The sequence below is a fragment of the Ursus arctos genome, unplaced genomic scaffold (genome assembly GCF_023065955.2).
Source record: "Ursus arctos isolate Adak ecotype North America unplaced genomic scaffold, UrsArc2.0 scaffold_7, whole genome shotgun sequence".
Taxonomy (NCBI): Eukaryota; Metazoa; Chordata; class Mammalia; order Carnivora; family Ursidae; genus Ursus; species Ursus arctos.
In genome coordinates, this window is record NW_026623089.1 from 70,988,240 (window position 1) to 71,013,744 (window position 25,505).

The 25,505-nt window shown below is 38.4% G+C and overlaps 1 protein-coding gene across 4 annotated transcripts in view; it reads right to left on the minus strand.

Moving 5' to 3' along the window:
- Nucleotides 1-25,505, minus strand: part of LYST (lysosomal trafficking regulator) — a 186,874-nt gene that overhangs the window by 130,552 nt on the left and 30,817 nt on the right. For 3 of the 4 annotated variants that reach the window (XM_048218849.2, XM_048218847.2, XM_057308234.1), the window contains exons 3-7: nucleotides 22,415-22,613; nucleotides 8,458-8,548; nucleotides 4,492-6,571; nucleotides 2,003-3,032; nucleotides 177-338 (exon numbers count right to left, since the gene is read on the minus strand). In XM_048218849.2, the coding sequence (XP_048074806.1) occupies nucleotides 177-338; nucleotides 2,003-3,032; nucleotides 4,492-6,571; nucleotides 8,458-8,548; nucleotides 22,415-22,606 (3,555 nt within the window). In that variant the 5' untranslated portion in view covers nucleotides 22,607-22,613. The remainder of the gene's footprint in view (nucleotides 1-176; nucleotides 339-2,002; nucleotides 3,033-4,491; nucleotides 6,572-8,457; nucleotides 8,549-22,414; nucleotides 22,614-25,505) is intronic. The other variant, XM_048218850.2, reaches the window with a different exon arrangement.

Genomic DNA, 25,505 nt, shown 5'->3' on the forward strand with positions numbered 1-25,505 from the left:
CAGGGCACTGAGTAAATACTATCCATACCCCAAGATGGAGATACTACCCCCAGAACTCACCTGACCAAATCATGGCCCATGTGTTCTAAACACATTCATCAGGGCCCTAGTCCCATCCCACTCACGTCTGCCTCTCTTAGTCATACCCAAACGACGCAACTGGATCTTATCCATACCTTCTCAGTCATAGCATCACGGTGTTCAAAATCTGCTGAATGATTCCCCAGTGCGACTCGAAGCAGGGCATCAAATAAAGGCTTTGCTAATTCTGTTTCAATCACCTTTGACTGGGAAAGATGGTCCCTCATTTCAAACAGTATGTTTTCCACAGACAAGTTCTGAGGTAAAATAAAGGATACTAAGAATATTAATAATATGCTTTAAAAAATGAAAGTGACAAAATAAATAATATTTACTTAATAAGTAGAAAGCTAGTCCATTTATTTGCAGTAATATGAAAGTAAAAGGGCTATAAATACCTAGCTCCTATACAAATACCTACTGTTACAATTAATAACATTTTTATTTATCAAATGCTTCACTCATCTTATTCTGAATTTCCATGGATCACAAATTAACTGTATCATACACAAAAAAGATTAGTTGAAACTTCAGGGTTTTGGTTAACCATCTCTATGTTTTACAAATGCCTTATTCTTAGAGATTCTGTAAGATTTTAAGAAGTACTTATATTCTAATCCCTTCCTCTCTCCCTTCTGTCTTTGAAGGAAACTCTTGCTGCTTGCCTATGTCCCTATATTAGGTGATGAGGTCATAAAGATGGATATGAAACTGACTTCTCCTTTAAGGAATTCCCTCAGTCCAGAGTAAGGAACAGAGACATGTAGACAAGGCAAGATGACCACACTAGAGCTATAAACAAAGTTATCAGAGAAACAAAAAGAGAAAAGGTGCCTGAGAGACCTGTCAAGAGTCCCATGGGAGGGGTTGTATGAGATGGACAATGAAGAACAAGTAGTAGACAGCAGGCATAGCAGAGGAGGAGAGTATGCTAGGCAGAAGAACACGTCCAGAAGTAATAACAAGGAGCGGCATCTTGAGAAGCTGCCGGCTAGTTCAGTATGATTCATGGGAGGCACAGTGAAGGATGGCAGGGCATGACGCTTGGCAAGGAAGTGAACACAAGACACTGAGGGGCTCTGTATGCTATCCAAAGGAGTTCGGATTTTTAACTGTGAGCAATGTGGAGACATCAAGATTTTTTGGATAGGAAGAAGTAGGGAGACAAGGAACTGCAGTAGGGAGAGCATGTTGGCTGACAAGAACAGTTAGGGATGAGTTATTAACAGGGGGTCTTGCCATATTTGACGTTTCCTTAGAAGTAGGGCCTGAAACTGAGGACTCCCTTTTCAGCTGAGGAATGTTCTCAGGAGAAATCTGTAAGGTCGTGAGGGAAGCAGAATATATTCAGGGATGGGGAGGGGAAAATCCAGAATAAATGCTTGGCTCCAGCCTAATTCCATGGGAAGCTCTGGAGCCTGAACTGCACCACAAAGACCGTCCCCACTCCACAGAGCTACATCCATCCATCGCTGGCTATGAGCATCCTTCCCAGCCTCTACAGAAGAAGGGGCATCTCGCATGAGCCAAGGGCAATCCTTGGGAGATGAGTGCAGATGTGAGTCCTCGTAGCAAATGGCAGACGGGTGCATCAGCTTGGTAAAGGGGATCTGAGCAGGGCACTGAAGAGCATCACACTGAGATTATATTTGAAACACAAAGTCCATTATTACTCTGACATTTAATGCGTATCTAATGCTTTTCGGGGTCGGTAACTTCGACACAGGTGGATTGTGCATTCCAAACTAAACTGTAAGCTTCTTGAGGGCAAGAACTGGGTCATGTACTCCTCTGTCCTCCACAGTACCTGGTACTGTGCTAAGCTTACAGGAACTTCTCAAAACTTAGAATCTTTGGAAAAACAAAATGACAATAGTATTATGTTAGAACTTTGAAAGCTGAACAAAGGACAAGTTATTACCTGATTAGGTAACTCTAATTCCACCTTTTGCTGACTAGCTCTGGAGCTATGAAGACAAATGGCCAGAAGGGCTTCCAAAAGTCGTATGCTCTGAAGTGACGTCTCACTTTCTCGACTTGTAAATACCTTTGCTTCCTCAGGAGCAGCTTCAGCAGCTAAAATATGTCCCACGTTTATGGAAGAAATATGCTGCGAATCTAATTTACTTACACTGTCAGCACTCTTGTTTAAACTACCCAGTTCTGATGGGGTGGGGTCTCCTTTTACAGTCAAAGATAATAAATCTTCCTTCATGGTGATCTCAGACTGAGACGTTCTATTTACATCTTGGTTTGCATGTATATTTAGGTCTCCTTCCCTTTTTCCTGGCTCCTCTTCATGACTTCTGAACAGCTTCTGTATGATCATAAATATTAATTTATGGCACGCCTGGAAACCACCGAGCCTGTAAAACTGTTTCTGGAAAACTGGACTCAACATGTAGATCCAACGACACATGGACCAAATGTCTGCTGCTTGGTGCATATGTTTGGGAGAAGGCAAGACCAGGCTCTCAGGAGGTAAACACGGCAGAACGTGACGTAAAGGCTCACTCGCTGTACTGTCATAGCCAGAAGTATCTTCTGAATCATTGGCTGACTCCCTATCAGATTCTGCTTCTTTACTTACACATAAGAATGCCACACAGAGGAACAGGTTTATCATGTTGATATGAACATCCTGGTTAACAGACTTCCGTTTCTTTGGATAGGCTTCTTTGAGGCTGGCATAAAATTTGCTAAGACTCTGAGGAGAATCTGAGTAAGCTTGCTGGTTACGAAAAGAAGTATCTACATTTAAAGATGACAATTCCTTCTGTTCGACGTCTAGCCCATCAGTACCTGGAATTGAAGAATCTTTTTGTTGTTCCCCTAGGCTGATTATCAGAGTTTCAAATGCTTTTAGGGAATGACTTCGAATACCATCTAAGTAATTTAATTCAATTATTTGATTTACTCCATTACAACTTAAAAACAAATCTCTTATTACCCTGTGAGAGAAAAAAAATACACAAGATTTTACATATAGAAACATCATTTATAAATAGGTACATATACTATTTAAATATGCCATTGCTGCATGTGGTATATAGTAAACACTAATCTAATTCATCAATTATCTGGCTGGTGTTCTTCATTAGAGCAGGATCTCAAATTACTTTCTAAGTACTTTCACAAACATCCCTCTTCAAACGCTGCACATATGACTCCAGCATCATTTAGAAGGAATGGACTACATGCATCCCAAGTTAAATGAAGCAATTCAGGGAAAAACACTTTTCCCCAAATGGCAGGTTCTGTATAAATTTTAAATGCCACAACCACCTCCACACTTGAGATGGACAAACTCTGAAAACAGGCAGGCATGTGTGTGTCCATTTGTTTGTCTGCCTGATGGTTTACTCAGGACTTTTTGTTTGTTTTACATCTGTACCTCATAAAGGGGAGGAACCAAACTACAGATCTGAAGATTTTCAGCTCTGTCTCAGGTGAGTCTCACGGGTCTGGATCACTGGAATCCCAGTAATAACTAATATAAGTCACCTCAGCAAAGATCCAAGTTGTCCACAAATATGCCAAAGAGTTATAAAACTTTCCAATCAAAGTCAGTTCTATTTAAACAACATGAGAATGTCAGAAATTAAAAAAAAATTGTAAAGATAATGATGACAGATAGGTTATATTTTATTATGTTTTTGAAATGGTATATACATTAATTTGAAAGACCAGACTATCAAAAGCAAGCTTTATTTATGTAATTATTTTTTAAGTACCAGACTTGATAATCACAAAATCTGAAAAACTCATTGGTAGAATTCTAAGTAATTTTAATTTTCTTCTTTTTGCTTCTCTGTATTTTCTATTTTTTCTATATACATTGTATATATAATAAATGTAAATGTGGTATTTAAGAAATCATAATCCCTTTAAATCTACTGTGCTGTTAAACAGTTATCATTTGAGGTATGTGTGTATTTTACACAAAGTTGTAAATAAGTGGGTGATACTTTTAATTGTGTACGTTTTACTGATAAGATATTATAAGCCCTTTCTCATGTCACAGCATGTTCTTTGTAAACATTATTTTTAATGGCTAATAATATTCTGTCAAGTAAATATAAATTAAATAATTTAACCTTGCCCCCGCTATTGGATATCTGTGTTGTGTCCATTTTTCCCCTCAGAGGTATATTTAAAACTTTTTTTCCACTGAGAAATTAAAATCAATGGCTCTATGCTCTTCCCTATAACCACTCCAGGAAACGGAAATAAATAAATAGATAAATAGATCGATCAGTCAATAAATAAAGGTAGAGCAAACTCTGACCTGGGATGGGAACATTTTTTTGTTGTTAAACTAAAATTAAATCCTAGGAAAGAACAATGGGTAAAGACATTCAAAAGCCTACGATAAGAAAAAGATATCTGCACACGTGCACACATACACACCTTGATTTAAGCAGAGCAGGCAGGGTTTTTAAATAAATCTGAAGCACTTCCTGAGGTAAACACCGGTCACGATGGCTACACACATGAGTCTGAGCTGATGTGATGCTAAGGTGTTGACAATGATGTGCTAATTCAACTCCTCGCTGGAGCACAGGATGAAATACGGAATTATACAGTTTCCACTGGACAACTACATTCCCTTTCTGGATTAGATTGCAGATGTGGTTTGCAATCTGTACACTACGTAACCTGTCTTCTTCAAAAACAAACTTCTGATAAGCCTCTAAGGCGTCCCATTTCCACAGCAAGTCCTCAGATCCACTGCTGGGCAGGATCCCTTGAAATCTGTAGGAAGGGCTGGATAGACTTGGGGAAGGTGCGGCATCATAGGAGTTTCCCTGCAGTGTCTCTTCTAATTTGGCCAGTTGATCAGGGTCGATGGTACAAATATTGCAAGCTGCTTGTTTGATTTTTTGCGGTGTCTCGGCTCCTCCTAATTGATCCAAAATAAGCCTGTTAAGGATATTCAATATATGCTGCTGAAAATGCTTCAGCGCGGGCAACTGGAAAGCATGGAGCAAAGGGATGATTACGGATTTGGGGTCCATACAACAGCATATTCCGACGCTTTGAAGGCCGGACAGAATCTGGACGCAGGTGCTGCTCAAAGAAGCCTGCTGGAGTAAGCGTAAGCACTGGTGAGCGCACACTGCGATACAACAGCACCGCTCGGGGTAATGAACGTCTCCGTCGGCAGTCTCTTCAAATGGGTTTTTGGAAACCTGGTTTTTAAAAGCCGAAACCAGGAGACCTGAGAGGTCTCTGTGGTGGTGCATAAAGTGAGAATATTCACAGCGTCGGTGCCTTTTCCTTGTACACATTGAATGATGAAGTTGCTCTGATTTCACTTTTTTGACAGTGCTCATGATTTTCATCACACTGTTTATGAGGGCTTTCAGATGTTCTGAGGCCTCAGTGGGAACGCCATCTCTTAAGACCAGCCATTCCATTTGAAGAACGGCGGTTTCAAATAAATTGAATCCGTGGTGCTGAATGAATTCTTGAACCAAATCCATAGCTTGACTGAAGAAGAAGGGATTTGAAGCTGCACTTTGAAGACAACAGATCAGGATCTGCAGAACCCCTTCCAGAAGTTCCGGTAAAAGAAGGGCTCTATGACGATACTTTGAAAACACAAAACCTTCTCGAACCTCCTGTAGTGTTCTCTTTTGTCTTGGTGCAAAGGGGTCAGGCTGCTTTTCTAGGCAAGTTCTAATTTTTAAAGCTGCTCTAAGCAATTCCGTTAAATTTTTCCTAAGATTTTCTGGCATCATCTCTGCAGTACTAATATCTACTGACATAAGATGCAACACTGTTCGAAAAAGCATCCGTTGAACCAAAGCCACCGGTTCTTCAGTCCAACCTGTAGAAAGCATCTGACTCTCCAAATTGTCACTTAGATTACAACAGTCCCCAAAGCCTGCTAGAAATTCAGTCAGTGTGGGCACTACCGTGGCTGCCAGAGCAGAATTACGATTCAAGATCATGTCAAACTTACAAACTTTCTCTAATAAAGATAACAAAACATGACATAAGTCAAAAGGAGAATTATTCATGTGACTGATAATAGACAAGGCAGCTGGCTCACTCAAAATGTCACTGTTTGACTCCTGTCTTGGAATAACCTCCTTGGAATTTTCCAAAGCCATGGTGTCAGGAGGAGTCTGTTCTTTGGTTGATAGGTGGTCAAGTTTAGCTGTAAGGTGGTCGTCTTTAGGAGACTGTGTTACAAAATGCTGTAGCAGACGGGGCCTTCTATGCTTATTCATTGCTACGCTCTTGTCATCTGAATTGGCTTCTGAGTCTGAGGTGGAGAGTCGTGTCTTTCTTGCATCTCTTATCGAATAGCGGTGGGTAGTTTTACGCTGTCGTCTGCTTTTTCGAAAAACGTTTACTGTTGCAGAAACCTGACCAGATGGGGCACTTCCTTCTAAATATAATTTTTCCTGAGTAGATCTTTGTGAACTTGAGTTCTTTTCTTTGGTCAGGATTATATCAGCCGAGAATGGTAGATTAAAATCTGATAAGATAAAAAAAGAAAATTTAGAACACCTTAATATGTTTTCAAACTCAATTTGTATAGGTGATTACTCTCTTACTTATCTTTCACTTTAGGAGTTTTTCCTCAGTTTATTTTTCCTGGGGTTGCTTTCCTTTAGCTATTTGTTATGTCTCTGGATCACTTCCCCCTACACTTATTCTTCTCATGCTATATACCAGGTAGCATTGGTTCAAAGGATACAAATTGATTTTGAAAACAACAAAGGAGAACAAAATTAGGGACATAAATCTGATTTAAAACCATACATTGCATTCTGCCATCAACATAAGAGACTCTAGATTATCTGGGATTTAGCCCTACTGTTCACACCATTTTACAAATCTCCTCTAATAGTGCCATTAATTAAGAAACAGGAGTATATTATATTCTCAAATACAGCACTTAGTTTATATCCCTGATATAACTTAAGAACTTTAAGATGTTCCAAAATTATTTTAAAATCATATAACAGATACCAACTGTTCTCTAAGACTGAGGTTAAAAGAGTTCTTCATTCAAAATATTTACTGACTATTTACTGAACTAGGTACAGGTATCCCTGTTTCATCCTCAGTGCCTAGAACCTAGGGCCAGGCACATGGACCATACACAATACCTATTTCTTGAGGAAATGAATAAATCCTCCTTACTAATTAAAAAGTTAGTAAAAGTAGTCTTTCCCTTTGCAATACTACATAGTAAGATCTATGTGAAAAATATAGTTGCAATTTAGAATGAATAAATAACAATCTATAAATAAAAGATCTGTGCCTTAATTAAGAGAAGAAGGGGAGAAATTAAAAAGAGTCTGACGAATTCTACCTATACAAAAGATGCAGGCAATGAAGACAACTTTCCTAAAAGAACACCAATTGGATATCTTAAGTGATAAACAATTTGTGAATTCTACAAATTCAGAAGAAAATGAGAGCAGTTAGTGAATCAACAAATAAGCAGGATAACAATACTATAAGACCTTAGATAATCCCCTAAAAAGAGAGCTCAGTATCAGAAATGTATTAAAAACGCATAAACGGCATTGAAATACCAGATAGAAGGATTTATGTTTAACCTGAGAGATCGTTAAACATCTCACAATTCACATATCCCAGAAATGGTCAAGAGGAAAACTGTTAAACTGTTAATTCCTCCACTGAAACATTTCAACTAAGTTTCATATACTTAATATATGTGTGTGTGTGTGTGTGTGTAATTTAAAATTTTTTTTCAAAATCAGATACTAAAAATATATGTTGACCTTAAGTGTAATAATTCTATTCAGCCTTAAAACAAAATATTACTTCAAATTAATCCCTTCAAAGAACATTAAAATAACTAAGCTGCAAAAGTCACCAGTAGAGTACTGGTAATAAAAAAGCAGTCTTTAAAATAAGTGAAGGAGGGGTGCCTGGGTGGCTCAGCTGATTAAGTGTCTGCCTTCGGCTTAGGTCATGATCCCAGGGTCCTGGGATGGAGACCCACATGGTACTCCCGCTGCCTTTGCCTCTCTTTCTCTCTCTCTCAAATAAAATAAAATAAGCTAAGGAGCTTTCATTTCTTTCTTCAAACTTTCCACTATCCATTTGTCTAATGAGGTTGCATACCTAGATTGACTCCTTCTGCTAAGCGTTCTGCATCTTCGCATATTTTCTGATCATTGTTACATTTGAGCACCATTGTTTTTGTATTATTAGCAGAAATAAAAATGTGTCTGCCTAAAGAATTTCTCCTGTTGAGTATCATGCTAATATATACTGTTCTGAATTTGAACTGTATCAACTATTAAGGCAGAAGGAAATTTTCCATGAAACTTCTTTCCCCAGTGGAATTTTGGTAACACAAGTGATGTGATAAAAGAAACTTACCTGTTGCCTTTTCTTCTTGAACAGGTATCTTCCATACCAGTGGAAGGAGTGATAGAAGTAGAGTAAGGAGTTCTTCTCTACATGTCAATGCCTGTATTAGAAACAAAGCAATCCTTCATGTTCTGAGGTCACGAGACAAATAATTCCTAGTACCTTGTCTTAAATCGAACCAAAAAATTCTTTTTCTTGAAAGGTTGCATTCGAGAAGCTAAGAATCAAATTAATCTATCTTAAATCCAATTATAGCTGTGGTACTTTTCAGTTTATAAACCTTTCCAAGGACAGAAGAATGTAACAGTATTTGACGGTATTTAGCACATTCTTGCTGATTTTTCCCAAAATAGCTGTTATTACCACCATGCACATGGCAAGAATTTCTCACCTATGAAAAAACAAATTTGCTAGGTGAAAATGAAAAGTTAAGCCCTATTAATTAGCAAACCAATAACATGAAGTTACTAGAAAAACAAAGTCTTCATGCGGTTAAATTAAAACTCAGAGAACACAATTTTAAAAAGAGAAATTGACATTATTAATAAATGATATATATATAGAGAGAAAGACTTATTAGTGAAGGTAATCTAATAAATATGTATTGACTGCACACTACGTCCACAGTACTTACTGTCTTACCCTTTCTGGAGGATATGGTCCTGGAGAAGGTTCCCTCATTTGGTCCATAAAATACATACATACAAACAGTTAAAGAACAATAGAAGGCATGTAGTATAAGTAAGTAGCTGGGTGTGGTACAGATATTCAGTTTAGGAGTTCAGAAAAAGGAGCGATCATTACCAGTTAGAAGTGTGGAAGTGGGACTGGAGCTAGACAGCTAGACTGGGACACTGGGGACATGGGTGGTCAAGGAATTAATGACAAATCAAGTTTAAGTTCCTCACTTCAGTCTGGGGAGGGAGTTAGAGTAATATAATCAGATTTGCTTGTTAGAAAGAGCACTCTAGCCACTGTATAGAGGACAGAATTGGGATGGGAAGGGAAAGGGATTAGAGGAAAGTGTTAGAGGCAGGGAAACAATAATCCAGATGAGCGATAATGATAAACAGAAGTGCTCTACAGTAAAACTGAAAAGGAGAAATATTTGAGAAACCACAAAGAAGAACTAAAATGACTTGCAGTTGATTATCTATGGAGTATAACGGGGAAAAGAAAGATCTGGAAAAACCCGAAGAATTTTGGTTTAGGCAACAAGGTGACTGATAAAGTCCTCACTAAGATAGGAAATTTAGGAGTGATACTAGGTTGGGATAGAGACAATGGATCCATTGTTTAGACATATTAAGTTTGAGGTGTCTGTGGGATATTCAACTGGAGAGAGGTTTTTAGTCAACAGTTGGATATATAGATCTGGAGCTTAAGAAAAAGACGTGAAGTACATAAAAAGACTTGGGAGTCACTGGGGCAGAAGTCAAGGACACAGGAGATTTCCTAGGGAGAGAATGCAGAATGACAAGAGAGAACGGATGGGAATGGAGCTCTGGAGAGCAACACTTCAAGAATGAAAAATAGTAGTGCTGGAGAGAAGCCTGCCAAGGAGGCCGAGAAGTAGCTCCCCCAGAGAGATGTAGAACAAGAGAAATCAAGGGAAGAGAGAAGTTTGGTAAAGAAGAAAGTCAACCAGGTCAAGAGCTGTTGTTCTTTAGTTGTGTTAGATGATAGCAGAAAAGCATTTGTCAAGTAGAGGGTCACTGGCACCCTTAACAAACTCAGTATTAAGGTAATGATAAGGGTACAAGTCAGATTGCAGTAGGCTGAAGAGCTGAAAGGGAATGAGAAAGCAGGAACACATCATTCAGACTATTCCTTCTAGGCCCCTGGTTATGAAAAGGCTGAAAATACTTCAAAAGTAAAATCTGAACTTCTTTTCAGGCTTAGAAGACCCTTCATGACGTGATTCCTATTGACTTGTCTAGTTTCAACTCCCACAATCACCCCTGACCCGTCCCCACATGTCCAGCTCTGAAGGGTTTCCTGAACACCATGGGTCAGGTCTGTACTCCCCAGTACGTCTTCCTCATATGCATTGCTCTTGCAATTCTCCACCGCCATCCTCCCATTTGCCAAATGCCAATTCATTCTTCACGCAAGTCTTAGTTCCTCTGTGGAGAGACTTCTCTAACCCTTCCTCGGGCAAGTTAGATATCATGTTCCTGATTGAGTTCTGGTACAACAAGCAACTTGCTGAACTGTTTATGTCTGAATGCCCGTTTTCCTCCATGATTCAGCAAATATTTACCGAGCCCCTACCATATGCCAGACACTTCGGATGGAGTGGTGAACAAAGAAGACAATAAGCTGACGCTCTAGCAGGGGAGATGGAAAAAATGGATACAAATAAGAAAATTTCATAAAGAATGCTATGCTTATGAAGAAAATTAAACAGGACAGGGATTATAGAGTGACTAAAAGGAAGACATTTAGATAGGCTATTCAGGATGGGCCACTTGAGCAGATACTCAAAGAGAAGAAGGAATCCATGCAAAGATTTGGAGGAAAAGGGCTCCTAGGAAGTATACAAGGGGTCGGGAATGGGCTTGGCTATTTCACAGAACAGAAGCCGGCCAGTATGGCTGGAGTGGCGGGGGGTGAGGGGAAGAGTACCGGAGATGAGACTGGAGGACAGAGGTCAGCGAGGTGGAGAGTGCCAGATCTAATGTGGCCGGTGGGCCATGTGAAGGAGTTTGGATTTATCTCTAAATAGGATGGGAAACCTTTCCAAAAGTTCTTCCCAGTCCTCTCTCAGGGCATGGATTGCTGGGCCCAGGCCCTAGTCCTTAGCAATCACCCCTCTTACCTGATACCCAATGCCTAGTACAGAGTTGGATGTTAAATGTTATCTGTAGGAATGACTTTAAATTCTGGATGCATAGTCAAAATTATTCCCAAGGGCCCTACTTCCATGTGCTCAAAATTAGGGAGACTAAAGATGTCTGGATAACATTTCCACGTACAGCTCATATTGAGTATGGACCTCGACATTTTTAAAGATGCCAGCAAAATGATACGGTCTTTCAAAAAATGTAAACCAATTTTGGGCGCACCATTCCTGCAGAGTCCTCCTGACCTGAGTCTTTATCTTTGGCAGATGAACTAATAACATTCTAACAGAGCTTGCAGAAACCTTAAGAATACGTGAAGTGGCCCAGCCCTTGCTCCACAACAGTACACTGGCAAATCATCATTGCTACGCGAATAGGCATTGCTGCCGCCCAGCCTCTGCATGACACATGGTCTGCAACTTCTCTCACTCCTCCCCACTTAGCTAAGGGGGCCCTCACCAGCCCCGGCAAAACCTCTTTTGTAAAGCTTTTCCTCCCACACCAACCCAAGTTTACTGTCTCCCTCCCTCTAGGACTTCGTGCCTGTGCCCCCATTTCACCAAGTAGATTAGTTCTGGGAAACCATGGGCCTTCCAAAAGAATGAGACTGAAGCAAGTGCAAGATTTTGGTTTTTGCCACCTCTGCTGGAATTGCAGTCCTGAGGAGGACACTGCTCGTCTCCCTGTGGCCCAATATAGCAGTGAGTGAACAACTCTTGACTTCATTCAATCACAGTAATTTCTAACACCATTCATCATTGGGGAAGCTCCTTCTAATCCTCTGGATCTATTACTTTTTTAGGTATTGCATGTTTCCAGATTTACTTATCCTTTCAAGTTCTAAAGAAACCACACAGATCATTCTATCCCTTTTCAAGTCAGAAAATCTTTTTCTCTGATTTGTGGGCACCCTGGCAAACTAGAACTTGCAGTCCTCTATTTCAACCCAAGCTCTGATTTTTCTCTCCCAAGGTCCTAATTAGTCACAGTATCCAGAGGAATGGGGTGTTACCTCATGTCAACAAGGAGAAAGTTCTCAATATGCCATATTTGGCAATGTATGCCATAAACAGATTCCTGACTATTCCTAGACTGTCCAATCTATAGAAATCATACCACTCTTCATTTAATACTTACATTTTTGTTTCCCCTTCTGCAGGGAAAAGGACAGCAACATGCCTTTTTAAATTCCCCAATAGCAATAATAAACAGTAAAATCACTCTCATGCAGGTGATAATTTTTTTTAGCTTGATTCAAGAAACATATTTTAGGTACCTACCAGGTGTCAGGCACTGTTCTTTTCACAGTTCAAGTAATGGTGGCAGGATGGTAGAGGAAGGGCAAACGAGTCAGGGGAAGGGCTGAGATGAAAGGCAGGTGGATGTCTAGGAAGCTGAAAAGGCAGGTGGGAACCAGACCAGTGGGGTTCAAGGACCTCAGGACGACAGGCTAAGCCTAGCACTTGGACTGAATTCAGAATGTGATGGAAGACAACTGAAGTTACTTTAACTGGTACTAATGATATTACTTTAAATCAGCACTTTTTATGCTAATTAAATTTAATGTTCCAGATGTGAGCAGAAATATATGTGTTAAGTCCTTTATTTCTTCTATCAGAATTTTATAATTATTTCTAATGTATGTGTGTACACACACACACACACATATATATATACAAGAACATTTCTTCATTAGTACTGTAAACAGAATCTTTTTTCTTTTATTTTCTAGCTATATAACTGTGGCTAAAGGAAACTGATCTTCTGGATTTTTCTGTATATATCGCTTTAAGAATGGTATTTTTATTTCTCCATCTTTCTCACATTTTAGCTGTCATTACTTTCATGTTCCACTTTATTATTGTGTGTTTTTAAAACATGATAACAAACAGAAATAGTCATAAAGAGTTGTTCTATGTTCATTCTATTGTAGAGCTTTTTCCTAAAAAATATTATTGATTTTTCTACTCTTTGTATATGGCACCCTCTACTCTTAATCTATTTTTTGAGTTTTTGTTAAGAATGGATTAATTTCATCAAATGCTTTTGATGTCTCAGAGAGCTACCTGTACTGCTTTTCCCCATTGATGTCAAACATTATACTCATAGTTCTTCTTGAATTATAACAGGCGTGACAATTTTTTTTGTAAACAGCCAGAGAGTAAACATCTTTGCCTTTTTGAATCATATATGGCCTCAGCTGTACATTCTTCTGTTTCTTTTAACAACCCTTTAAAAATGCAAAAACTATGCTTAGCTTGTGTGCTGTCCAGAAACACATCACTGGCAGCAGGATTTGGGTCTGCAGGCCCCAGTTTGCCCAAAGAGTCCCTGTTGCATTTCCTCCTCCCCTCCCAGCAAAGCAGGGTTATAAACTGGCTGTATTACTCTTTGTTAGGACTCCAGAAAGACTTCAGGTGGTACCTCGTAAATCCCACCAGCTAGACAAAAGTACTACTAAGAATTTTGTGGGCATTATTCCACACAAGCTTTACATGCCTGAAGTAGAGAGGTCTGTTTCAAAAGCAATCACAGATGGGGCTTTTGGGGAATGCGGTGTACTCCATTAAAATTCAGAGGAAACCCATAACATTTTTAAAGAAAGGTGTATTATCAAAAAATACCAATAGCTTGGACTAAAAGGAACAGAGACAATTCAAAATGAATAGAGACCACTGGGACCCCACTTTTCTCCAGGTGTGAAGCAGGGTAAGAAAGCTGCACATTATAAGCCATCTCTTATGGAAAAGAGAAGATGCCTTGGAGGATGGAGCCCAGAGCCCTGGAGAACCACGGATTAGGGAAGCACTCCCACAGAAGAGAACATCCCCTTCCCCAAGAATGGGGTCATGCTTGCCAGGAGCTCAGTGGATCAGTGACTACTACGTGTCTCTGGTCACTCTCCTTTTCGAATACAAGTATCTAGTGTGGTTAACTTGTCCCTACTCATCACTGTATACGGGTGAGTGTGACTTTTGTGTTGACAGGTCTCTCAATCAAGAAGAGTTGTAACCAAAGCACTGCACCTGGAAGCCTCATCTGCATCCAGAACTGATACATATCATGAGATCAGGAACTTCAAGCCTGATGCCATGAAGGGACGATACTTTGAGAGTCTTGTGGGAGAAGGAGTGTGGGAGGAATGCTAATAACTGTGGCCAGAGAGGAGATGATGGTGGATCAAATATGGCCACAAATTATCTTCTCCTGAAATGATGGAGTCTATGCTCCCATTCTTTCATTCTGTGCTGGCCTTATGACTTGCTTTGACCAACAGAATGTGGCAGAAGTGATGTTATGTGACATCTTGCAGCTTCTGTGCTCCCCTCTTGGAATCATGCTTCCACAAAACCATGGAAAGAAGCTGAGCCTCACCTACTGAAATCGGAGAAGCCATGTGGATGAGAACTGAGGCAGCCTGGTCAATGGCCCCCTCCAACAGCCCTGTCTTCTGCCAACAGACTGCACATTCAGAGGTCAGCCCAGCTGACACCACAAGAAGTGGAGGCCGTGATCCCAGCTAGGTCTACCTGAGCTGCCAACTCACAGACACACGAGCAAAGGAATCCTTGCTGTTTTATGCCACTTAGTTTTTGGAACGTGGTCTGTTACACAAGCAATCACCTGATATACTCATTGCTCGGATCTACTAGCCTGGGAGTGAAGGGAGATAACTCACCAGATTACCTGCTCTCTGTGGGTAGCAGCACCGTCTAGTGGTCAAGCGGATACTCTCACTATGCCAAGAAGTAGGAATACCAGCATCCCCCCTACTCCCTCATTCCTGCCAAACTAATCATGAACAGGTAGATCTTGGCATGTGTGTAAACAGAATCTGCAGACTAAAGTAGTAAATTAAAGTTCACTTATTTTAGAAGTCTGCATTATTTTCCTACTGAAATAATTCTCGCTGATAATATTACCAATGACTTGTCAAATCTGAAGAATAATTTTCATTGCCTATTTTCTTGCTTCAAAGCCTCCTCCATGTAAAAAACAAAACGAAACAGACAAAAACCTCCCCAATGTTTTACGCCTCCTTAATATGGTACATGGGGCTTGCCACCACATAGCCTCTGCCTTTCAGTCCTCTCACCGCCCAAACCGCACATACAGCCTTTGCTCTAACCCACTAAACTCCTGTTAGGTCACTGAATGGTCTTCCTTCTCTAGCCTCCAAGGTCCACATTTGCAGTTCCCCTGGTCCAATGCTTCCTCCTTTTCTACATCACTAATTCCTACTTAGAGATGGCAATTTCTCTAAGAACCATTTCCTCATGGCCCTCTCCTTTGCACTCCCCAAATACTTTCACACTGTTCTGTCATTAGTGCCTTTTATCAATCTGTCTGTCTCTTCAAAAGCTAAGAGCTTCTAGTAAGGACAGTCTCTGTTCTTCTATCTCTGTATCTAGCAGAGGTGCTGGCATTTAGTAGATACTTCATGGTCCGCTGAATAAACCAGGGAATGAACTGTGTAGCGTATTTCTAAAGGTCTGATATTTTCCTATTATACTTATTATATATATTACAATGGTAGGTCATTTATGTAGTACTATATATTAAAGTGACAATACTACAAAACTGTAGGAAGAAAAAAGTACTCTCTTTACACAGAAAACAACTGAAAAAGAAGCCTACTATAATTTTTAAATAATGTTTTGTTGATAAATATATAACCTTTTCCAGCGAAACTTCATATTTTACTCAGCAAAATAAGTAACAACTTTTTTTTTGGTCATAAATAGCAAAAGCTATACTTTTATTAAAATCCTCTTTCTACCATAGCTGGGAGTTGTGATTGTTCTTTCATTTCCTGTGTTTAAATGAAACAGACTCACTCCTCGTTCAGTGGGAAGTCTGGCAGGCTAGTCAGTCTACTATAGGTGAGAGAAGCGAGGAGGGCCAGCCACATTGCTCTGGCTGCTCTGAGACACACCCAGATGCCCCTTGCTCGGAGGACACTTCAGTGTTGGGACCCTGGACAAGAGCAGAGATGGCCCCTCAGAATCCTGGCATTTAGAGGTTGAAGGGATTTTCACAGGCACAGCAACCACTAAAACTTGGGAGCCTTTAAAGATAGCGCTTGCCAGGACCATTTCCTTTCCTAGGACAGTAGCTGCTACAATTTGGGGAATATAAGGAAGAGCGCAGAGGACCATAGGGAAGGAAGGGAAAACAGAATGGAAAGAATTCAGAGAGGGAGACAAACCATGAGAGACTCTGGACTCTGGGAAACAAACAGGGTTACAGAAGGGAGGTGGATGTGGGGATGGGGTAACCAGGTGATGGGCACCGGTGTTATATGTAACTAATGAATCATTGAACACTCCATCAAAAACTAATGATGTACTGTATGTTGGCTAACTGAACATAATAATAACAAAAAAATAAATCTAGGTAAAGGGTTGGCTGTGTGGCCCTTGGAGAGGGTTGCAGAGGCCAAGTACTGCCTGCCATTAGTCCATTTAAAAATAAGTAACAACTTTATAGAGCATTCATAAAGTGTGAACAGATATGGAAATTTATATATTGAAGTTTTAAAAAGTAGTATTTATCACACTTGTGTTGGTAATAAATTATTGTGATTTTCTATTACATCAGAATTAAGCTGTATATATTTATAACCAGGGTATAGAAAAAAATCAGAAACTATTATTATCAATTGATATATGAAAACAAATAGTTTTTAAGTTGGAAGAGATCTTTTAAGTTATCCAACTTAACATATTTAAATTGTTCCTGATGAGGATACGGAGATCTGAAGCAGTTAGGTCACAAACTGATGTCACCCATCTCATTGAATACTGGTGCCAAGATTAAAATCTAAGATAACTCTTCCTTTTTCGGTTGGACAAACTTTCTTTCAAAAAACCTGTAGAGGCCTGCATAAAACTTCAACCATGGGGGCGCCTGGGTGGCACAGCGGTTAAGCGTCTGCCTTCGGCTCAGGGCGTGATCCCGGCGTTATGGGATTGAGCCCCACATCAGGCTCTTCTGCTATGAGCCTGCTTCTTCCTCTCCCACTCCCCCTGCTTGTGTTCCCTCTCTCGCTGGCTGCTGTCTCTATCTATGTTAAATAAATAAATAAAATCTTAAAAAAAAAAAAAAAAAACTTCAACCATGGCATCTTTAACCATTGAAAAGAACATATTTTTGCTATTTAAGGAGAGCTATCTTTTTCTTTTTCTTTTTTTTTTTAAAGATTTTATTTATTTATTTGACAGCAATAGAGACAGCCAGCGAGAGAGGGAACACAGCAGGGGGAGTGGGAGAGGAAAAAGCAGGCTCATAGCGGAGGAGCCTGACGTGGGGCTCGATCCCAGATCGCCAGGATCACGCCCTGAGTCGAAGGCAGACGCTTAACGACTGCGCTACCCAGGCGCCCCGAGCTATCTTTTACTGAAGAAAAAACAGATTAACATGTCTGTATATAATAAATCATGACCAAATGAGGTTTATCCCAGGAATGCAAATGACTGTTTCAACATTTAGAAACCATCAGTGTAATTCACCCACATTAACAGAATAAAAAAAAAAAAAGATAGTCTCAGTAGATTCAGCAAAGGCATTTGACAAAATCCGATATCCATTCAGGATAAAAATCCTAACAGGTTGGGAATAGACGAGAACTCCCTTATTCTGATAAAAGGCAGCTAAGAAAAATCCAGAGCTAACATCATGGTTAATGGAAATACTGAATGATTTCTCTCTAAGGTCAGACTCTAGGCAGGATGTTCACTCTCATCACTTCCACCTACCTTTATACTAAAAGCCAATGCAAACGGCAAGAAAATGAATTAAAAAGTACACAAATTGGAAGAGAAGTAAAATTATTATTCACAGATGATTTGATTGTGTACACAGAAAACCCTAGGGAATCTGCAGAAAAATTTCAAAATAAGTATAAATAAATGAATTCAGCAAAGGCACAGGATGCAAGGTCAATGCACAAAAATCAGTTATATTTCTATGAGCAAAAAATGGCAGAAAATAAAAACTTTAAATGCCACGTATGATAGCATCAAAAATAATAAAATATTCAGAATAAATTTAACCAAAAATATACAAGACTTCTACACTGAAAATTAAAAAAATATGGCAGAGAAATTAGAGAAGACTCAACAGATATTTACACCATGCCGATAGACTGAGAAACTCATCATTGTTGTTAATTTTCTCCAAATTGATTTCTGGATTCAATGCCATCACAACTGAAATCCTAGCAAGCATTTCTACAGAAATAATAAGCTCCTTCTAAAATTTATATGGAAATGCAAAGGACTTAGAATAGTCAAACATTCTTGAAAATGAAGAACACATTGAAGAACTTACACATCTAATTTCTGGACACACTATAAAGGCCAGAGTAACCCAAACAGATGATAGATAGTGGAAGAGAAGAGTCTAGAAATAAATCCCAAGTATATGGCGAATTGATTTTCCACAAAGGCGCCAAGGTTACTCAGGGGGGAAAGGGCTGAGTCTCAGGAAGAAATGTAGCTGGAACGACTGGGTAACTGCACAGGGACGAGGGGGAAAAAGGAACGGTAGCTCCGGCCTCACGCTGTACACAAACATTAACTCAACATGGATCGCAGACCTAAAATAAAAATACTAATTAAAAAGCTTCTAGAGAAAAAAAAAACATAGGAGAGTATCTTTGCAACTTTGGGATGCAAGATAAGGATTTCTTAGGACACAATACACACTATTTACACAAAAAAATTGCTGTTCTAAAGGCATTGTTAAGTAATGAAAAGGCAAGCCACAAAGAACATATTTGCAATCCAACAAAGACTTGTATCCAGAATACACTAAAAAAAAAAAAAAAAAACTGCAACTGGATACTAAGCAAACAACCTGACTTTTAAAATGGGCACAAAACTTAAATAGACATTCATAAAAGAGGATGTACAATCGCCAATGAACACATGAACTAGTGCTCAGCATTATGAGTTTTTAGAGAAATGCAAATTAAAATCACAATGACATACTACTTCAAATTCACTTAGGACAGCTAATATTAAAAAGGCTGGCAATGTCAAATATCAGAGAGGATGAAGAACAACTAGAGTTCTCATACATTGCTGGTGAGAATGTGAAGTGGCACAACCACTTTGAAAAAAGAGTTTGGCACTTTCTTATAAACACCTACCTTTTGACACAGCAATTGTATGCCTAGATATTCACCCAGAAAAAATGAAAATATATTCACGCAAAGGCTTTTTTAAGAATGTTCACAGCAGCTTTATTTATAATAGCCGAATGGAAACAAAAGCCAAGTGGTTAAACAACAGGTGAATGGTCAAACAAACTGTGGTATATCCATACAACAAAATGCCGATCAGAAACAAAACGTGGTGAGTTACTGATTTTGCATAACGGATAGAGCTCTGGGACCCAAGAGTACATACCACATGATTCCATTTATATGAAGTCCTAGGACAAGCAACACTACACTTAGATGTTAGAAATTAGAATTGTGGTTGTGCTGCAGTGGGGGAAGGAGAGGCTGCCTGAAAAGGGGCATCAAAACCTTTTTCTAGAGTGGTGCAAATGTTCTAAACTTTGATATAGGCTGTGGTTACACAGGTGTTTGTATTTACTCATTTAACTATACACTTTACATTTGCACATTCACTACATGTAAATTATATAGCAATAAAAAGTCTGTTTAATTATTTATACCAAATATCTATTAATAAAGTCCTTGCACAAAAGTGGAAGGGTAGGAGCTTCATTTGTCTCTTGCTCAGAGTACCCAAGAAGTGCTCCTATTCATGAGAAGCAGATATAAAGCTGAAGTTCCTCCTGAAATGCACAGCTTTGAATCTACTGTTTTGATTTGACCCTAAGTGATTAAACTTGCACAATTAAATTCCCCTTAAAGATCCAAATTATCATTCTCCATTCCTGGTTTAACTAGTTAAATGTTGATTAGCCCTATATTTTTTTTTTAAGATTTTATTTATTTATTTGACAAAGACAGCCAGCGAGAGAGGGAACACAAGCAGGGGGAGTGGGAGAGGAAGAAGCAGGCTCCTAGCAGAGGAGCCTGATGTGGGGCTCGATCCCAGAACGCTGGGATCACGCCCTGAGCCGAAGGCAGACGCTTAACAACTGCGCCACCCAGGCGCCCCAAGATTAGCCCTATTTTTTAAATGGCTATCTATTTGCTCTCTACTTCTACTGTTCCTACTATCATTGCTACAGATATTCCAAAAGTGAATGACTGGGGAAGAGGGAACACAAGATACTACCCTAGGAAAAAATACTGTTGTAATTATGACTTGAATGATTTCAGTCATTTAAGAATACTTTAAAAGATATTTCATGACTTAAAAGAGAAAGCATACAACCTATAAAACAGAAAGTAGATTAGTGTTTGCTTAGGGCTGAGGGCGATGAGAAGGATAGGAGAATAAGTGACAGTTAAAAGGTGCCAGGTCCCTGTCTGAGGTGATGAAAATGTTCTACAATGGACTATGTGACAGCTACACATATCTGTGATTATGCTAAAAACCACTGAGTTGTACATATGGAATGGGTGAATTCTATGATATACGGGTTATATCTTAACATCTACAGCTTTCATTAAAAAACCTACTGAGATTTTGATTAAGATTGCACTGGAATCTATACATCAATTTAGAGAAAACAAGTATCCTTACAAATATTGATTTTTCCAATACATGAAAATTATGTAGTCCTGCATTTATTTGGATTGTCTTTAGTTTCTCTCAACAAGGTTTTATAGAATTATGTACAGAAATCTGTACATATTTTATTAGATTTATTCCTGGGTATTTGATATTTCTGATGCTACTTATAGGGTATCCTAAAAAAAAGGGAAAAAGCACTGAAATGTTCTAACGTGGGTTAAGAAAATGAACAGAGCATGATAGGCTTATAAAATCATCAAAATTTTGAAATAAAAATCACTACACATGATCTAACAAATAATTTTTTCTAATTTTAAAATTTATTTATGGAAAAGCCATACGAAATATAAAAATTAAATTACATGAAGTCACGCACTTAATAAATAACATTCATGAAAAGGAGTAAAAATACATAATATTTTGGAAAGTACTCTGAAAAATTTCATGACAGGTGGACACCACAATGAACAAATACTCCCTGATATTTATTTCTTAGGTTCTGTAGCATATAGTGAAAACAGAGGCATTGTTTAATTTTAGTCTCTGTATTTACCCAATATATGTATTTATTAACAAAATGCTTTGATAGCAAAGAAATTTCAACAGTAGTTAAGTTTCTAACTAAAGCCAGCAACATTTGTAAGTTGAAAAATGTCTGTCATATTGGTGCTACAGAGACCTTATTATCTTTTCAAGTTAAATGAAATATTATCTAACTACATTAATTAGTCCCCTGAAAGCAGACAGTAAATTTTTTCTTTCATAAAATATATATTTGTTTTTTACTAAAATGAAGTAAAGACACAAATCACGTTTGGGCTGCAAGTTAAGCCTGTCTGAGTTATTTAATGTTCTGCATCTCAGTTTTTCATCCACAAAAGAAGGTTGGATGACATCTCTATTTCCCAACTAGCTTTAGAGTTCTGTTAATTCCATAACAAAGAAACAGCAAAATACTGTATGTTCAGACCATACTTTGAGCAAACACAATGAGGTATAAAAAACTGGACATATACAAGCTAAAGAACCCAATAATTATTGGTTTAAGGATTCTCTACTTTCACCCCAGAATTAGTAAACTCTCTAAATATAATTTACGCTAACCTTTCAAAAACATATCTGACATTTATTGAAAGTGCAACTGCTTTTCTGAATCATAATCTTAGGTCTCTACTAATAATCGCAGTTATCTCACACTGATATTAGGATAAAAAGCTTAATATATAGGAGGTCATTTTAGAAAAAAGGCCATTTATAACCCTAAGACATTTCAGACATTTTGAAAAGTATTCAAATAAACAGTATGTTCATAAATGGGGCCACCTGCTTTGTTGGAGTGATGTGAGAGATAGGGCTTTATCTCAAAGAAACTCTCAGAAACTACGCAACCCAGAAATTATGTATCTGTAATCAACTATAATATATTGGTGAAAAAATTATTTGATATGAAAATGTTACCTGATCAATGATAGAATTTAGCTTGGTAAGTAACAGAAATCCTCGGCCGTGGACAAGGTATTGTCCAAGGGTAGCCATGTGTGTCTCCTCCTCTTCTTCCTCCCTGGCCTCCACCCTCTGGATGACCGCATTGCAAAGCCGGTTGACATCCGTCAGAAATTCACGTGCCAATGAGTTACTGTCGATGCTCATGACCGAGCTATCAAATAAATATTACAAAAAAAGATTAGAGAAATAAAAATTTATGTTTAAAACTAAGCGTTTTTAAGGTTGTTTTATTTTTTTAGAATTTTTTAAAAAGATTTTATTTATTTATTTGACAGAGAGAGGGGCAGCGAGAGAGGGAACACAAGCAGGGGGAGTGGGAGAGGAAGAAGCAGGCTTCCTGCTGAGCAGGGAGCCCGATGCAAGGCTCCATCCCAGAACGATGGGATCATGACCTGAGCCGAAGGCAGATGCTTAACGACTGAGCCACCCAGGCTCCCCTAAGGTTGTTTTATTTTTAACCAAAGACTGACTTTAAATTATTGGGCATTGGTGCTTAACCCTATAATATTTTCAGACATAGTTCTGATCTAGTTAGGTGCTCCTTAAATATTCTTACATGGCAGAAATAAGTCATGGGTTTGATAATCCCTGAGCATAACCAAGAACAGGAAGTGAAAGCACCTAGATAGAAGATACACTAGTGAGTAGTAGCAGTTAAAGTAAATCCTGACCTTCTTAAATAGCTTCATTGTAGAATAAAAATAAACCCATTACTTATAAAATATTCTTCCTCTACATGGTTTAAAAATATGAATGGATCTTTTAAAAATATAAAGTGTTCTTCACATGACGGAACTGACAGTCAGTGATACACCCTCCCCCTCAACAACCAGGGTCCAGTTAATGGAGGGAAAAGGATTTATCATCAGGTAAATAAAGATAGAAGAATTCTAGAAGCTGAAGTTATGCCATTTCACTTCTTACTATACATTTAAATCAAAGGGCAATGTGACATTTTAAGATAAAAGAAAATAAAAAGGTAAAGCAGACACTAGAGAAGAAAAATACCGATATAAAGAAAAAAAATGTGTAACTATTTAGAAAGGAAAAATCATGAACGATAAAATTCCCAAAGAATTTCAAAACAGTTTCATCTTAGGGCTAAAAGTAATTTTGAGACATCCAGTAACCTTTAAAAATGTTTTAACCTGGAGAGATTAAATTAAATAAAATGCATATTGTGGAGTCCTTCTTCACCCATTTGGGGGGGGGGCGCCTCCTAGCCCCTGCTGAGAAGGCAGTGGACCACAGGACTGTGCCTATTGCCAAGGGACAAGGACTGCCTTTGAGCCCTAATCAACTGAAGCACAGCTGATTCAGGAGCAGCCAACAAACATGGGGCCGCGAGATGTGACTTGCATGATGCAGCTTGCAAAGAGGCATCCAGCCAATTAGGCTCCTTCTGTCTCATGGGAATCTGAATTAAGGGACAGAGCTGATGAGCTGAAAAGTCACATAAAGATGGGCCTGTGGTAGTCATTATGAAGTAGTTGAGGCTCAGAAGAAGCCAACTGGGTGAAAATGAACCACTAGGATGCAAAGGGAAGCAGATAAACATGAAAGGAAGAGACCAAAGAAATTCCTAATACTACTTTGGTTCCCGTTCATTTTTGGGCCTGATGATTTAAGTCCTGGATTCCCATCAGAATTCTAGGTATTATTACAATAACAATCCCTTCTGTAGCATAACAAAGATCATTATTTTTAAAATTATTGATCACTAGGAAAAAGTATAAAAAATGAAATGTACATTAGTCATTATCCCAAAATGTAGCAATACCCTCTCTTATATAAATATTGGCTTTTTATAAAGCTTTCATAAGGTAAAATTATTCAATAAATCAAATAATTTATAATTTATAATAATATAAACTAATTACATATTATAATATGTACATAATATATAAACTTATTTATATTCAGTCCATAGTTATCCAATTTTATTAACTTATTTCGCCTAATTTGTCACAGATTTTAAGGTACATAATTATTTAGTGTACCACTAAAACAAATAACACTGCCAATTAAAGTATAACACAGTACCTTCTTATCACTTAGAATGTTCCATACAATATTACCTTCTAGGCCATCAAGACCACCCACCATGCACCATTTCTTAAGAGTGTGACACTACTGTTCCTGGGATTATCTTCCAAAGATGCTGACATCATTCTGTAAGTTTCAATGCTACCCCTTTCCTGATCTTACCAAACAGGATCAGCAGAAAGTTTCCGAAAACATTTAAACCCGGAAACTCATCAGATAGAATACCGACAATACATGTAACTCAACTCAAGTGCTGATATGAACAGCTATGACCCAGTTCCCTCACGAGCAGGCAAGAACAATCCCTTCACCAAGCGCAGACAGCTGCCAGCACTTACTAGACACCACTCATTACAAGGCACACTGCAACTTTAGCATATCAAAAATGTGAAAAACTTCAAAATTGTGGTAACAATTAGGGTTTATTTTCTGGAAATTAAGATAATGAAAATTAACATGAATATTTAGGTATGACAGTCACTGAGGAAATAATTTCAATCCCACTTTCTAAAAGCACAAGATGCCAGGTCGGCAAAAAACATTATAATATATGCAGAAATGTACGTTACTCCTGATTTTTAAATGTACATAAAATATAGACATAGTTACATAAATAGGGTATTATATCTATTACCTGTTTTGATTCACATAGGTATTTTGGAAATCTTTTCACATGAGCTCTCTCTTACTCTCTCTTCCTGGCATGCTGCTCCATGTATATATAACATGTTTTTCATTATACAGAGTACTATTAACTATGCAGCCAATCTCTTATTGAATATTTAGGCTATTCCTAGTTTTGATCATCATAAACAGAGCTGCAATGAACATCCTTACACTACTTGCACATTTATCCTCTGCGTCCTTGTGGTAGAAATTGCTGTTACTTCTTCATATAATAGGTTTTACACTTTCTTGTTAGGTCTCTTCCAGCGTGTTTTGTAGTTTTTGCTGTTATTCTGAATGGGATTTCATTTCCATTATATAATCTAATTAG